General features: G+C 40.2%; 1 protein-coding gene across 1 annotated transcript; it reads right to left on the reverse strand.

Annotated features, from left to right (window-relative positions):
* Positions 1-4,172: 4,172 nt before the first annotated feature.
* Positions 4,173-16,107, reverse strand: selenot2 (selenoprotein T, 2). The gene is made up of 6 exons (XM_061976824.2): positions 15,873-16,107; positions 12,740-12,850; positions 9,436-9,562; positions 9,281-9,368; positions 9,057-9,210; positions 4,173-4,649 (listed from the first exon to the last, which is right to left on the reverse strand). Exons 1-5 carry the CDS (start codon positions 16,073-16,075, stop codon positions 9,089-9,091), a joined length of 651 nt encoding a protein of 216 aa, XP_061832808.1. The 5' UTR covers positions 16,076-16,107; the 3' UTR covers positions 4,173-4,649; positions 9,057-9,088.
* Between the last annotated feature and the right edge of the window lie 879 nt (positions 16,108-16,986).

Genomic DNA, 16,986 nt, shown 5'->3' on the forward strand with positions numbered 1-16,986 from the left:
TCAATAAACACACATGGACTGAAGCTAAATTGTCCACTGTCCACTGCAGCATGTGAATGCAATGAAAAGAATAAAATCTGAGCCAACCAGCTGTTAAAATGTTGTCCAGGTTAATGTTTTATTAAAGGCCCTTCATTTCAAGATTTCAACTGTGATTGGGCTTTAAACAGGTGGATGACCTGTTCAGATGGGTGTAACTGCTACTGGTCAAATAATGTGAAATAGCATTTAATTTTACATGTATGCAATGCCATTTAAATGTAATTATAGATAATAATAATAATAATAAATACTGTGTACTGTTGTAAATAGTCAACGGGAAGGATTCTAGTAAGATATAAGCCATGAGCACTACACAGCCAGAAAAAAACCTAGGCAGGACAAGTAAAAATATTGGGGCAAGTAGAAAAAAACCTTAACGTTGAACCCTGCATGTGTTGAGCTGCTGGTTAGACGGCACTGTACATAGAGCGCTTCTGCTCGTTAGTAATAAATTCTAATGTTGGATGTTCACTCCTTCACACAGATGAGTATAGAAAAATATTTTCAACGGCCGAAAAGGGCTGGACTTGGAGAGGAGGTAGGCCTACAGTCCGGACCACAGGTGCGACCTGTTCAGCAGGAGGAGGAGGAGGTTGACTGACTGTGGCAGGACACCTCTGCCTCTGTTTCACTTCATGTTGCTGGTAAATAATATGGTTGTAGTAGTAGGCTAAAGTTAAACTATTTAGTATTCACTAATTAAAGGGGCAGAGCTTTAAGAGACATTTTAGCTTTTATATTTTATAAGATATATTTTTTGTAAGAACCACAATTAATAGATATATTTCAGTGAATCACTAATTGTCCAAATCTGTATATAAATATGTACATAAAATGTTGTAATTATATTCCAACTCCGCGTTCTTCTTGGTCATCGCCCCCCCCCCCCCCCCCCCCCCCCCCCCCCACTACCACCACAAATAGATGCCTGTCCTGTGGGAAACACTGATATCTATATACAAACACAGTATATAGATATATATATATATATATACACACACAATATATATATATATATATATATATATATACATACACACACACACACAGTATATCAATCAATGTTTATTTATATAGCCCTAAATCACAAGTGTCTCAAAGGGCTGCACAAGCCACAACGACATCCTCGGTATAGCCCACATAAGGGCAAGGAAAAACTCACCCCAGTGGGACGTCGATGTGAATGACTATGAGAAACCTTGGAGAGGACCGCATATGTGGGTAACCCCCCCCCCCTCTAGGGAGACCGAATGCAATGGATGTCGAGTGGGTCTAACATAATATTGTGAGAGTCCAGTCCATAGTGGATCCAGCATAACAGTAAGAGTCCAGTCCACAGTGGGGTCAGCAGGAAACCATCCCGAGCGGAGACGGGTCAGCAGCGCAGAGATGTTCCCAACCAATATACAGGCGAGCGGTCCACCCCGGGTCCCGACCCCGGACAGCCAGCACCCCATCCATGGCCACCGGATCTGTGTGTCTTCCCCTCCACAAGGGATAGGGGGGAGCAGAGGAGAAAAGAAAAGAAACGGCAGATCAACTGGTCTAAAAAAAGGGGGGCTATTCAAAGGCTAGAGTATACAAATGAGTTTTGAGATGGGACTTAAATGTTTCTACTGAGGTAGCATCTCTAATTGTTACCGGGAGGGCATTCCATAGTGCTGGAGCCCGAATAGAAAACGCTCTACAGCCCGCAGACTTTTTTTGGGCTCTGGGAATCACTAATAAGCCGGAGTTCTTTGAACGCAGATTTCTTGCCGGGACATATGGTACAATACAATCGGTAAGATAGGCTGGAGCTAGACCGTGTAGTATTTTATACGTAAGTAGTAAAACCTTAAAGTCGCATCTTAAGTGCACAGGAAGCCAGTGCAGGTGAGCCAGTATAGGCGTAATATGATCAAACTTTCTTGTTCTTGTCAAAAGTCTAGCAGCCGCATTTTGTACCAACTGTAATCTTTTAATGCTAGACATAGGGAGACCCGAAAATAATACGTTACAGTAATCGAGACGAGACGTAACGAACGCATGAATAATGATCTCAGCGTCGCTAGTGGACAAAATGGAACGAATTTTAGCGATATTACGGAGATGAAAGAAGGCCGTTTTAGTAACACTCTTAATGTGTGACTCAAAGGAGAGAGTTGGGTCGAAGATAATACCCAGATTCTTTACTGAGTCGCTTTGTGTAATTGTTTGGTTGTCAAATGTTAAGGTGGTATTATCAAATAAATGTCGGTGTTTAGCAGGACCGATAATCAGCATTTCCGTTTTCTTAGTGTTGAGTTGCAAGAAGTTAGCGGACATCCATTGTTTAATTTCATTAAGACACGCCTCCAGCTGACTACAATCCGGCGTGTTGGTCAGCTTTAGGGGCATGTAGAGTTGGGTGTCATCAGCATAGCAATGAAAGCTAACACCGTATTTGCGTATGATGTCGCCTAGCGGCAGCATGTAAATACTAAAGAGTGCAGGGCCAAGAACCGAACCTTGGGGGACTCCGCACGTTACCTTAACATAGTCCGAGGTCACATTGTTATGGGAGACGCATTGCATCCTGTCAGTAAGATAGGAGTTAAACCACGACAAGGCTAAGTCTGACATACCAATACGTGTTTTGATACGCTCTAATAAAATATTATGATCGACGGTATCGAAAGCAGCGCTAAGATCAAGAAGCAGCAACATAGATGACGCATCAGAATCCATCGTTAGCAGTAGATCATTAGTCATTTTTGCGAGGGCTGTCTCCGTAGAGTGATTTGCCCTGAAACCGGATTGAAAAGGTTCACAGAGATTGTTAGACACCAAGTGTTCATTTAGCTGCTGTGCGACAATATTTTCGAGGATTTTCGAGATAAACGGAAGGTGGGACACCGGCCGGTAGTTTACCATGAGGTCAGGATCGAGGTTAGGTCTTTTGAGCAAAGGATGAATAACCGCTTTTTTGAATGCTAGTGGAACAGTGCCAGAGGAGAGTGATAAGTTTATAATATTTAGCACTGATGGACCTAATAATACAAAAAGCTCCTTAATAAGTTTCCCAGGAAATGGGTCAAGTAAACATGTTGTTTGTTTTGTCCCATTGACACATCTTAACAATTCCTCTAATGTTATTTCATCAAAGAGAGAGAAACTATTTTGGAGGGCGGTATCCTTCGTAGATACAGTCGTATCTGTGTTAATAGAACCCAGTTGTAGCTGCGATGCATTGTCTTTAATCTCCTTTCTAATGAGTTCAATTTTCTTATTAAAGAAATTCATAAAATCATCTGCTGAGTGGGTGGAGCTACTGGGAGGAGTCCCTTGTTGGGTTAGCGATGCTACTGTACTAAACAAAAATTTCGGATCATTTTTGTTGAGGTGGATGAGATTTGAGTAATATTTAGCTTTAGCTAGGGTAAGCATGTGTTTATAAGTTGTTAAACTATCACTCCATGCTTGATGGAAAACCTCAAATTTAGTAGCGTGCCATTTGCGTTCCAGCTTTCTACATGATAATTTATGGGCTCTAGTTTCTTCTGTAAACCATGGGGTGCGCCTTTTAGGGGCTCTTTTAAGCTTTAGCGGTGCTATACTATCAATGGTGTCGCGCAGGGCGTCGTTAAAAGTTGTTAGTGAGGTTATCAATAGAGCCGACAGTTATATATATACACATATATATATATATATATATACACCGGTATATATATATATATATACACAGTATATATATGTACAGTATATGCATGCTTGTATTGGAGCACCTGCTTCGAAAGAAAATAATGTTTGCTATGCTGCACTTCCAACTTGGCTTGGTGCCCTAAAATTGCTTTTTTGACACAAAATGTTGCCGACCTCTAAAAAATGCTCAAGTGGACATTTTGCATCAGTTGAAAAAACAATAATCTCACACCTAGTTAACAGTTCTCTGTCCATTCTCGGAGGTCAAGGTCACCTTTGGGGGCGGCCATCTGCCTCTTCCACTTGGGTTGCAGTCAATAGTAGACAGAAACAAGCTTGAGCGAGGGCCATGTTTGTTTTGTACTTGGTGTATAAAGTTTATGTAGCATCATGTTTGACGCTTTCTGCGCTAATTAGCATGCAGCTGAAATCTAAAAGCTCAAAAAAGTCGAGCAAGTCCATTTCCGTCAAGTCAGTCATCCTTTATTTCCAAAATTCTTCCTCAGTTTTGAAGTAGACAATTAAAGAAAGCCAGCGGGAACTAACAGTGTTTTTGTCGAGGCTAACAAAGGAGAGGAGACAAGCCTTAATGATGTTGTTTTAGGCCCCGCCCTCAAAAACATAAAGATTTCAGCGGTTTTGTTTGCTTTGATCATCAGTCGTTTTTAAACATAATTGATATTTTATTTTTGTACTTCCCGTCTAAACTGAGGCAAGCTAGCACGACGCTAACATTAGCAGCGTCATTTTCTCTCGACGTTCGAACTCGGTAAAGAAATGACCAAGAAAGACGACCTCGGCCAATCAGGTGCTGAGCTGCGTGTCCTGGCGGTGAGAGGCGCTCCGTCGCCGGCGGGAAACTTCCGGCACGGCCCCGCAGAGTCTGCTTTAAGACCGAGCCTTCATGGACGCCAGCGGCTGATCGTCCTACTCAACAAGGACACCTGAAGGCGACATGACCGACGTCTGAGAAGGCGGACATTTTTGACATCATAACATGCAGGATTCCTTTGTACCAAGTAGTGGGGCTGGACGATTATGGCAAAAATAATAATCACGATTATTTTTAATTGATATTGTAATCACAAACAATTGCAAGATTATTCATTAATTTGAAAACATGAGTATTTATAGTACCACAAAAACTAAACTTTAAATATAGTTAAAAAACAGATAAAAATTAATAACAAATAAACCTCAACAAATAAAACAATATTAGTACTAACAAATTAAAATAATAGAAATATAAAAACATTTTTTCCGTTTTGTTTTTAATTCCGTTTTTTACCTTTTGCGTGATTTTTGTGTCAAATAAAATTGTATAAAATGTTTGTTAATCAAATGCAAAAATGCTCACATTTATTGGTGAAATACATCTTTGGACAATTTTTTACCAATATTTTAGGTCAGCGGGTGTCCAAACCTGTGTGTGTGTGTGTGGGTGTGTGTACTAGTGTTGTCCTGATACAAAAATTTATTTAGATACTTTTCTAAATAAAGGGGCCCACAAAAAATTGCATTTTTGGCTTTATTTTAACAAAAAATCTTAGGGTACATAAAACATATGTTTCTTATTGCAAGCTTTTCCTAAAATAAAATAGTGAAAATACAAGACAACTTGTCTTTTAGTCGTAAGTAAGCAAACAAAGGCTCCTAATTTAGCTGCTGACATATGCAGTAACATATGTCAGTATGTCATTTATCATTCTATTATTTTGTCAACATTATTAAGGACAAGTGGTAGAAAATGAATTATTAATCTACTTGTTCATTTACTGTTATTATATGCTTACTTTCTCTTTTAACATCTTCTATCTACACTTCTGTTAAAATGTAATAATGACTTATTCTTCTGTTGTTTGATACTTTACATTATTTTTGGATGATACCACACATTTGGGTATCAATCCGATACCAAGTAGTTACAGGATCATACATTGGTCATCTTCAAAGTCCTCATGTGTCCAGGGACGTATTTCCTGAGTTTATAAACATAATGTAAATTTAAAAAAACCGAAAGAAGATATTGTGATGCTAAAAAATATAGTATCGACTAGATAAGCTCCTGTACTTGGTATCATTACAGTGGATGTTAGGTGTAGATCCACCAATGGTGTTTGTTTACACTGTGACGCCGGTGAGCTACGGTGTGTAGTGAAGCATGTTAAGCTATCCCTCGTCCTGCAGGGATGATACTTGTAAGAAACTTACTTTATTTGTCGCAATGGAGGTGAGGATTAGTGATTTAGAAGTAGCTACAACACTGCAGACTGCGAATGAACTTTAGCCGCTAGCTAGCTAGCCATGTCTTAAAGCACCTCTTCCTGAGGGCGTTTCAGTGTTATAACTTTACCTTTATTGTTAGTTTTTAAGCCAAAATGCGTCCATTTTCCCTTTTCTGTCTACACACTGTGTCTGCTTGTAAGTACTCTGTGATTGTGCGCTGCCGAACATGCTCCTCTGCTCGTAAAACCAGCAATGACACGACGTGATGACGACGGAGGGCGGGGTGTAGGGGACCGGTACTTTTTAGAGGCGGTATAGTACTGAATATGATTCATTAGTATCGCAGTACTATACTTATACCGGTATACCGTACAACCCTACTGTGTACATATTATATTAATATGATTGATATATAATGTATTGGATATATAATTGGCTATTAGGAGTATGTGAAAGTTTTACCCCTACATTGTTTACTTCCATGAAGACCTTCTTAAAGTTTGTAATCAATCAGAAGTATCAAGCAGCTAAAATGAGCCAAACATGGATAAGTGTGGAGTGTTTTACACTTTTCCTATCATGCACTCTCATGGATTTAAATGGGTTTTTCATAATATCCACAATGTTCAGTGAGCAAGATGTGTGACCATGTGTGTTGACCTTTATGTTCCTTGCATTTTTTTTGCACCATGACTAGGGAAGGTTGTTTGGATTGTGTCATAAAAGTCAATGCTGTGCTATTCCCCTCGTGTATTAACAAAGTATTTCTGCTTTCTGATTATTTCAAAGTATTTTCAAGGGTGATTGATCTGATTTACTCACATTGTCCACAAGATAGCAGCAAATATGTGGCATTCAGAGATCACCTGACATTTTAGATGAATTTGCAATGCTTTGTTGAACTCACGACGTCTCACGAGCCAAATTGAAGAGGCTGGCAGGCCGTATTTTGGTCACCCTTGCTTTAGGTCAAAGCATAATAATTGTGTAAATGTATCAATAAGTGTTTTAAGTGCATAATACGTGTGTAAGGTACTCTTTTTGAAACCTTTATTTTGTTAGTGCAGTCGGACTGAATGTGGCACACCGCGCTATTATTGGGAAGCGGGGGGCGGGAGTGTGCAGTGCTATTGTTCTCAGCTTGATGAGCAAAGAAAGGCCCTTGGGCTGTAAAAAAAAAAAAAAGAGCGCAGCGGGACTCCCAAGTTACGGCTGCTCTCCTCCTGTTTGTACATATACACTATATTGTCAAAAGTATTTGGCCACCCATCCAAATGATCAGAATCAGGTGTCCTAATCACTTGGCCGGGCCACATGTGTATAAAATCAAGCACTTAGGCATGGAGACTGTTTATACTAACATTTGTGAAAGATTGGGCCGAGCTCAGTGATTTCCACCTGTGCAACAAATCCAGTCGTAAAATTTCCTCGCTCCTAAATATTCCAAAGTCAACTGTCGGCTTTATTATAAGAAAATGGAAGAGTTTGGGAACAACAGCAACTAAAGCCACCAAGTGGTAGGCCACGTAAACTGACAGAGGGGTCAGCGGATGCTGAAGCGCATAGTGCAAAGACTTTCTGCACAGTCAGTCGCTACGGAGCTCCAAACTTCATGTGACCTTCCAATTAGCCCACGTACAGTACGCAGAGAGCTTCATGGAATGAGTTTCCATGGCCGAGCAGCTGCATCTAAGCCATACATCACCAAGTTCAACGCAAAGCGTGGGATGCAGTGGTGTAAAGCACGTCGCCACTGGACTCTAGAGCAGTGGAAACGTGTTCTCTGGAGTGATGAATCACGCTTTTCCATCTGGCAATCTGATGGACGAGTCTGGGTTTGGAGGTTGCCAGGAGAACGGTACATTTCGGACTGCATAGTGCCGAGTGTAAAATTTGGTGGCGGAGGAATTATGGTGTTGGGTTGTTTTTCAAGAGTTGGGCTTGGCCCCTTAGTTCCAGTGAAAGGAACTTTGAACGCTCCAGGATACCAAAACATTTTGGACAATTCCATGCTCCCAACCTTGTGGGAACAGTTTGGAGCAGGCCCCTTCCTCTTCCAACATGACTGTGCACCAGTGCACAAAGCAAGGTCCATAAAGAGAGTCTGGTGTGGATGAACTTGACTGGCTTGCACAGAGTCCTGACCTGAACCCGATAGAACACCTTTGGGGTGAATTAGAACGGAGACTGAGAGCCAGGCCTCCTCGACCAACATCAGTGTGTGACCTCACCAATGCGCTTTTGGAAGAATGGTCGTAAATTCCTATAAACACACTCCGCAACCTTTTGGACAGCCTTCCCAGAAGAGTTGAAGCTGTAATAGCTGCAAAAGGTGGACCGACATCATACTGAACCCTATGGGTTAGGAATGGGATGGCACTTCAAGTTCATATGCGAGTCAAGGCAGGTGGCCAAATACTTTTGGCTATATAGTGTACGTTACATCGATGATGTCGTTCACAACAACACAAGCAGATGAGATGTGTTGTGGGTGTATGGATTGTTCTTGCGAGCTTTAGCTTCCTAATTTAGTCGCTGTTTCAAGTGACCGTTTCCATCCATCCATCCATTTTCTACCGCTTATTCCCTCCGGGGTCGCGGGGGGCGCTGGAGCCTATCTCAGCTACAATCGGGCGGAAGGCGGGTACACCCTGGACAAGTCGCCATTTCGACATTGTTTAATTTATGGCGTGTTTCCGTGGCAAATGAGCGTTCCTAGACACATTATTTCCCCCAAACAATTGTTTCTTCTCCTTACAATGACAACATTTCAGTCATTTTCCCTGATATTATTTTTCATTTATTCGTGGATTATGTGACCTATTTCGCGGTTACTGCAACACGGAAATCATACGCCTTACCTTTTTTGTTGAGTTCAGCGATTATTGGTTAGCGCTGTGTCAAAAAGTAGTAACTAAGATGAGATCACAGACGTCTTTTTTCCCCACTCATATGCTCACCCACCTGTTTCCTGTTACAAGCTCTGGAATTTATCTGCATGTTGCGCGGTTCATTAATTGTTTTTAATCCGATTATTATATTTTCATGATCGTGTGGAGCCATAATCAAAATCAAAAAGTGATTCTTGTCCAGCCCTACCAAGTAGTAAATAATAAGAACGTCACCTGCATCTGCTTGGTTGACCCTCATCTATCCTCTAAACCGTGGAGAAGCTTGCGGGATCCACCTGGTTCATCTTCAAGTGGTTGTCTAGAATCTGGAAGATCTCCTGGATGTTTGGCACGTAACCCGACTGAAGCTTCGACCAGATGGGAACGTCTGAGGCGGCACCAAGACGACCAATTAAGAGTCAGTGTTTGATATGAGGCGACGGACCAATCAGACGCACCATTGAGAGTAACTTCAAAGGCTCCGGTGGACAGGAAGTGGGTCTCCATCATGTTGCAAAGGAAGAAGGCCATCAGACAGGAGAAAATCTGACAAGGACAGTTGGCGTTAGTCTGGGGCGAGTCGACATGAGCCGTTGGCATGGCAACCACCCACCTTGTTCTCCTGACTCCAGGTCCAGGCTCTGGGCGTGTTGACGCCGAGCATGACGAACACGTTCTGGCCGCTGACGATCAACAAGATGGAGAGAAGCTTCACATAGGAGATCAAGTTGCCAAGAATCCTGTAGACACAGCAGACACCAGCTGGAGGCTTACAGGACAAACTCCAAACGTTTTCCAGCGAGGACCACATCAGTAAAAATTGGAGGATTAAAGATACTAAAACATAGGTTAATCAATGTATTGATACACTGTCTCAACACAACATCCATGTTGTGTTATTGGAAACAATATTCTTCACTGGCTTCCTGTTCCACTCAGGATTGAATACAAAGTCTCCCTACTAACCCACCAGTGCCTCCATGGAAATGCCCCCCTCTACCTCAAAGAACTACTCACCCCCAAATCCTCCGCTCCGGACAGGCTAACCACCTCCAACCTCCGAGGACAAAACTACGAACACTCCGCCGCTCTCAGTCTGTGGAACGCTCTCCCTGACCACCTGAGGGCACCACAGACTGTGGATGCTTTTAAAAAAGGCTTAAAAACCCTTCTTTTTAAAAAAAATATTTTTTTTTAGATATATGCATACTAGTTCTAGCTCAGTGGTTCTTAACCTTGTTGGAGGTACCGAACCCCACCAGGTTCATATGCGCATTCACCGAACCCTCCTTTTTTTTCAAATTCAAGACAAAGTTATTATATGTTTTTGGTAACACTTTAGAATGGGGAACATATTCTAAGTAACAAAGACTTAATTTAGAGTTATTTAGTTAGGGTTACGGCTAGAGGGTTAGGGTTATAATAAGGCCATGCCGAATAAGGCATTATTAAGTACTTAATAATGACTAGTTAAGAGCCAATATGTTACTAATTTGCATGTTAATAGGCAACTAATTAATGGTGAATATGTTCCCCATACTTAAGTGTTACCATGTTTTTGTTACTGGTGCACAAAATGAACCGTGCATGAACATCACCTTGTTCAAACAACAAAACCAACACAGTGTATAAACTCACAACAAATTACACACCTGCAAATCAGTGTGACTTCTGCTGTTGCCGTATCCGTAATACGCCGATAGGGATAAGTTTTTATTTACACGATGAGTCAGGTGTGTTTTGACCTGCGCCGGAGCCCGACTCACCAAACCCAGGTTAAGAACCACTGTTCTAGCTATTTGGCTGTTCTAGTTTTTATTTGTATGTATTTTTTATTATCTTTTTATTTTTATTTTTTTAATACAGTGTAGCACTTTGAGGTTGTTTACTCAATATAAAGCGCTTTTTACAAATAAAATCTATTATTAATATTATTATTATTAAGAAAGCACATTCTAGGTAAATGTGCCCTACATCAGTGTTTCTTAACACACTGTTGGGCCGCTTAGGGCTGCAAGAAAATATTTGTTTCTCAGCTGCAATCCGTATGGGCCGCAGAGGTACTTAATTGCAATACCCTTTTCTACCACTTGTGGCAGTAATGACAATGTCAAACAAACAGAAGAAGTCTGGCGCTGGAGTCATAGATAGTTTTTAAGTGCAAGAATTATGACTAAAGTGGTGAAGCTGTATTGTCATTTGCACTTTAATTTTATTGTCAGTTTAGTTAGGAAACATTCGTTATTAATTTTGTTTATTTTAACATGGCATAATTGTAAATATTCATTTTTTGTCAGTTATTTATGAGTCCTTTCTTATGCAGTATATTTGGTTAGTACTTATTTTTCTAATCAGCCTGACCTAAGTCTAAGGTGTATGTGTAAAAATGAATAATCCTGGTGATTAACACATGGTTTCATATAATTTGACAAGGTTGTAAACTGTAAGTAGGTTAGATGTAATTACTCAACACAATTAAAATCAAAAGTAAGATTACATTCGGTGTTAATACTTGAGTGGGCCCCAAGGCCTCTTGTGGAAAAGTTGGGGCCCAATGTCAAAAAGGTTAAGAACCCCTGCCCCAAATAAGCATTTTCAAGCATAAAAATGGCTAAATGAACTAAAAGTATCAAGACTACAGTAGTATTTGGCCACTAGACCAGACCAAAACAATCAGACCGCACTGTTCAGTATCGTGGCCACTGATTGGCTCAGCCTCAGGCAGCATTACTAACATGAGCAGGCTAAATTTTAGCAAATTCTGCAGCTGAACGCCTCAGACTCGTATAACTTGGTGCTTGACACATTTACACTGTTAGCAAGTTAACATTAAGGTGCTAACTTTTTCTTAGCCAATTTTACAACCGAAAACCTCAGAGTCATTTAACGTGTTACTTGCTAACTGTTAGCATGCTAACACGCTAACATTCGCATGCTACCTTTTTTAGCCAAATTTGCAGCCGTACACCCCAGAGTCCTATAACTTGGTACAGGACACTTTAGCGTGCTAACTTTTTAGCTAATTTGACATGCGTACATGTCATAGTCATATGACTTGGTACTTGAAGCATTTGCACACAATTACACCCAAAATTGCATATTCTAGTTTTTAGTTTAGTTCTAATCTAGGATGTTTTTATGTAGTATGTCTGATAATGGCTTTTTGCCGATATTCGATATTGTCCAACTCTTAATTACCGATGCCGATATCAACCGATACCGCTATATATACAGTCGTGGAATTAACACATTATTATGCCTAATTTGGACAACCAAGTATGGTGAAGATAAGGTCCTTTATTTTTTAAATTAATAAAATAAAATAAGATAAATAAATTAAAAACATTTTCTTGAATAAAAAAGAAAGTAAAACTATATAAAAACAGTTACATAGAAACTAGTAATTAATGAAAATGAGTAAAATTAACTGTTAAAGGTTAGTACTATTAGTGGACCAGCAGCACGCACAATCATGTGTGCTTACGGACTGTATCCCTTGCAGACTGTATTGATATATATTGATATATAATGTAGGAACCAGAATTTTAATAACAGAAACATCCCTTTTGTGTTAATGAGGGGGAGGGAGTTTTTTTGGGTTAGTGTACTAATTGTAAGTGTATCTTGTGTTTTTTATGTTGATTTAATAAAAAAAAAATTAAAAAAAGAAAAAAAAGACAAAAAAAACGATACCGATAATTTCCGATATTACATTTTAAAGCATTTATCGGCCGATAATATGACATCTCTATTTTTATGTTGTCTTTAGAATGTGTCGCCTGCCAATAAAAATCAAGCTGCGGGCCCCAAATGTATCACAAGGTTCTTGTGGTAAACATGGCATGTTACAGCCTAATTGTTCCTGCTGGAAGAAGCGTTACAAGTTAATGATCATAGGTTCACGTCTAAAAGGTCACCTGTTGAGACGGGTGGGGGGGAAGTTTTCGCCTTCAATGCGCATGTCCGGGTACAATTGGCTGATAGCCCGAGAGTACTCCTGGAATGCTTTACTGTAGCCTCAGGAGATACTAGAAACACACACATACAGTCAGCAAATTAGTGCGTATACAAACCAGACGTGGGTACAGGTATTCATCAAAGTGGGCTGTTTTAATACTGGGACTAAGGGAGAATGGGAAAAAAAAGGTGTGTGTGTGTCCAACACACATGCCAAGTTAACTTTCAGTTTCGATCAACCTCAGTGGACATAAGGATGGGACGAGGACGACCATTTTAGAGATTGTTTGTACTTCTTTGTTTAGAATAAATTAAATTATAGTCATCTCTACGTAGCCCCTAAAGGGACGTGGGGGAAATGTTTTTAAAATTGTTTTTTTAGACATGTATCTCGTGCGCACGAGAAACTTTTTATGAAGTTCTAAAAAAAATAAAAAATATTTTTTTTTTTTTCTAGATATGTATCTTTAGACATCGCACGAGAAACTTTCTCGTGCGATGTCTAAAAAAAAAAAGTAAAAATTATTTTGTAGTTTTTTTTTTAGAAATGTATCTCTTGCGCACGAGAAACTATCTGTGCGCAGGAGAAACGTTCTTGTGCGCACGAGATACATGTCTAAAAATTTAAAAAAACAAAACATTATTACATTTTTTATTTTTATAACTTTATAAAAAGTTTCTTGTGCACACGAGAAAGTTTCTCTTGCGCACAAGATACAGTACATGTCTAAAAAATAAAAAATATTACACCGCCGTGTAATTTCACTTGGCCCTTGAGGCGATATCAAATTAACACTAAAGCTGGCCGGTATTTTTTAGCGTCCCGGAAGAGTTAGTGCTGCAAAGGATTCTGGGTATTTGTTCTGTTGTGTTACGGTGCGGATGTTCTCCCGAAATGTGTTTGTCATTCTTGTTTGGTGTGGATTCACAGTGTGGTGTATTTTTCTAACAGTGTTAAAGTTTTTATACTGGCACCCTCAGTGTAACCTGTATCGTTGTTGATGAACTATGCGTTGCATTCGCTCGTGTGTGCGTACAGAAACCGTACATATCCTGTGACTGGGTCTGACCGATGTTAGAATGGATGAAAAGCGGACGTGACGATAGCTCGTAGAGTACGTTAAAGGTTAATTTGTTCAACCTTGGCCCGCGGCTTTGTTCAATTTAAAATTTTGGCCCACTCTGTATTTGAGTTTGACACCCCTGCTTTAGGGGCTCCGTACATCTCTCATCATTTTAGACAGCCTTAGAGTAAAAGGATCTGGTGGACTCTTCCCTTTTGAAAGGAGGGTCTTAATGGACAGATATCAGCTCACTGACATTTTTACTTCCGAGTAAGATAAAAGGAGGTGGCATTTCGCCCTAAATGCGACGACATTTGTGATGGTCGTGACGGAAACAGCTCTTAAGAGTCATACTTGCCAACCCTCCCGATTTTCCCGGGAGACTCACAAATTTCAGTGCCCCTCCCGAAAATCTCCCGGGGCAACCATTCTCCGAATTTCTCCCAATTTCCACCCGGACAACAATATTGGTGGCGTGCCTTAAAGGCACTGCCTTTAGCGTCCTCTACAACCTGAAACTTCACCCCTTAACAGCCGCATGCTGTCCAGGCATCCACTTTTCTTCCATTTAAACAGCGTGCCGGCCCAGACACATACTCAGGAGCGGCTTATGTGTGAAATTATTAACACATTAACGTAAAATATCAAATAATATAATTTAGCTCATTCACGTAAGAGACTAGACGTATAAGATTTCATGGGATTTAGCGATTAGGAGTGACAGATTGTTTGGTAAACGTATAGCATGTTCTATATGTTATAGTTATTTGAATGACTCTTACCATAATATGTTACGTTAACATACCAGGCACGTTCTCAGTTGGTTATTTATGCCTCATATAACGTACACTTATTCAGCCTGTTGTTCACTATTCTTTATTTATTTTGAATTGCCTTTCAAATGTCTATTCTTGGTGTTGGGTTTTATCAAATAACTTTCCCCCAAAAATGCGATTTATACTCCAGTGCGACGTATATATGTTTTTTCCCTTCTTTTTTAAACATTTTCGGACGGTGCGACTTAAACTCCGGAGCGACTTATAGTCCGAAAAATACGGTAATAATGTAGCATTGGACGGGTTTAACAATGGTCTTTACTCGAAGATGTCAAGAAATGCTGACACGTTGTATGATCTTTTAACTGGTGTAATGATAACGTTGACACACACACACACACAAGTGAATGCAAGTCATACTTGGTCAATAGCCATACATGTCACACTGACGGTGGCCGAATAAACAACTTTAATACTGTTACAAATATGCGCCACACTGTGAACCCACACCAAACAAGAATGACAAACACATTTCGGGAGAACATCCGCACCGTAACACAACAGAACAAATACCCAGAACCCCTTGCAGCACTAACTCTTCCGGGACGCTACAATAACATCTACGGCTTTTGGAGCTGAGTGCACAACTGCACACACAACAAGAAGGAGACGAAGCAGAAGAAGGAAGAAGAGAGATGGCGACAACGAGTAAGAAGAAATACGCTTGCAAGTTCCAAAATGATTGGAAAAAAGAATTTAATTTCATCCAGGACAGCTCGAAGGGGAAGGGGTATGCTGCCTGCACCTCAATATTTCTGTTTAGACGGTGATAAAAACTAAAACGTAGGCTACCAATATTAGCGTCAATGTGAAATTCCTCTCGCTGCAATGGTCTACATGCTTACTGGTCAGAAGACACTATGACAGAATATACTTTAAATTATTACTTAGTTGTAGCACCAGTGACAAAAGTCCACTTTTTATCTACACAAGGTAGCTCATTTCGATGGGTATTTAACTCCAGACACTTATCGGTGACGCGCATGCGCAGTAGCTTTGAGTAGCTAATTTCGCGACATCATCCATAGCATTCATGGTGTGTGTTTGTATATTCTACAAGACGAGAACTACTACTTTTCTATCAAATCAAATCATGTTGTTTAATACTAAGGGCACTAATAAAAGCTACAGTGGTATGTAATGTCAGCTCATAATGAGTCAATGTTTTTGCTTGATGCTAACGGTTAGCTCACCAGTACTGGAATCTGAGTACAGGCCCGCTATACATTGTCGATTTGGCAGCTTTGCCGGGCTCCATCCCCCGATTCACGTCCACTGACGGGCCGGGACCGCTGCTGTGTGGCGGACTCGACCTGCCGACGTAAACGTCGTGGAGGGTAAGAGCCGTGAAGAGGAGCAGAGCCGCGACAAGCCCTGCCTGGCTATACTCCGCCATCTTGTCTGGCTGTGTTCCACTTCCGCCTTCAAAATAAAGCTATAAAAGGGAAGTACGCTAATGAATTATTTCATTCCGGACATAAGTGGTATATGTTCTACAAGTGATTCATCCCATATATTTAATATTATGTTGCCTTATACCAGTTTATAAAGAACGACTTCATCAACGGCGGAAGTAATGTAATGTGAAATGTAGTGTTAGATTCCGGTCTGACTTTGATGACAATCCAGCGTAATCTCATCCGATTTCCTCAATCCTTTCTTGTGTGTTCATCCAAATCCTCTTTTTTAATAGACGTTACGTTGTGTCAACACATTGAATTACATTTATTCAACCAAAGATAAACATGTCGTGTGTAAGGACGGGAGGCAAAGGATGGAGCTAACTGTTAATGACATTCGCTTTTGTTTTAAAACAACCAAAACTCATCCGCGGTTTAATGTGTCCCGTGAAAAACCCTCCGACTGGAACGCTCTAAAATTAACTAAAGTTTTAAATAAAGCAAAGGTAAACATGTCGCGTGTACGGAGTGTCAAAGGATGGAGCTTTACTGTTTTAATGACATTCACATTTGTTTATAATAACAACTAAACCCGTCATACGCCGCTTAATGTGCAACAACAAACGCACAACGGAATTGTGTTGCGTGAAAACCCCTCCGACTAGAGCTCTCTAAAAACAACTGCGAGTTCCGTGGGTGAGTTATGTAAAACCTCTACAAACACAACATGGTGGGTAAATAAAGCATTTTATATAAATGTGTGACACCCTATCTCTCCCCTTTTAAAACAGTATACATCCGTGAATGGACAGTGTCGTTCATAGCATGATCAATTATTACTAAAATATGTTGTTTTAAAAAAAAACATTTTTTTTATAAACCTTTATTGATAAATTTCAACATTTAC

The sequence above is a fragment of the Nerophis lumbriciformis genome, linkage group LG16, assembly GCF_033978685.3.
Source record: "Nerophis lumbriciformis linkage group LG16, RoL_Nlum_v2.1, whole genome shotgun sequence".
Classification (NCBI taxonomy): Eukaryota; Metazoa; Chordata; class Actinopteri; order Syngnathiformes; family Syngnathidae; genus Nerophis; species Nerophis lumbriciformis.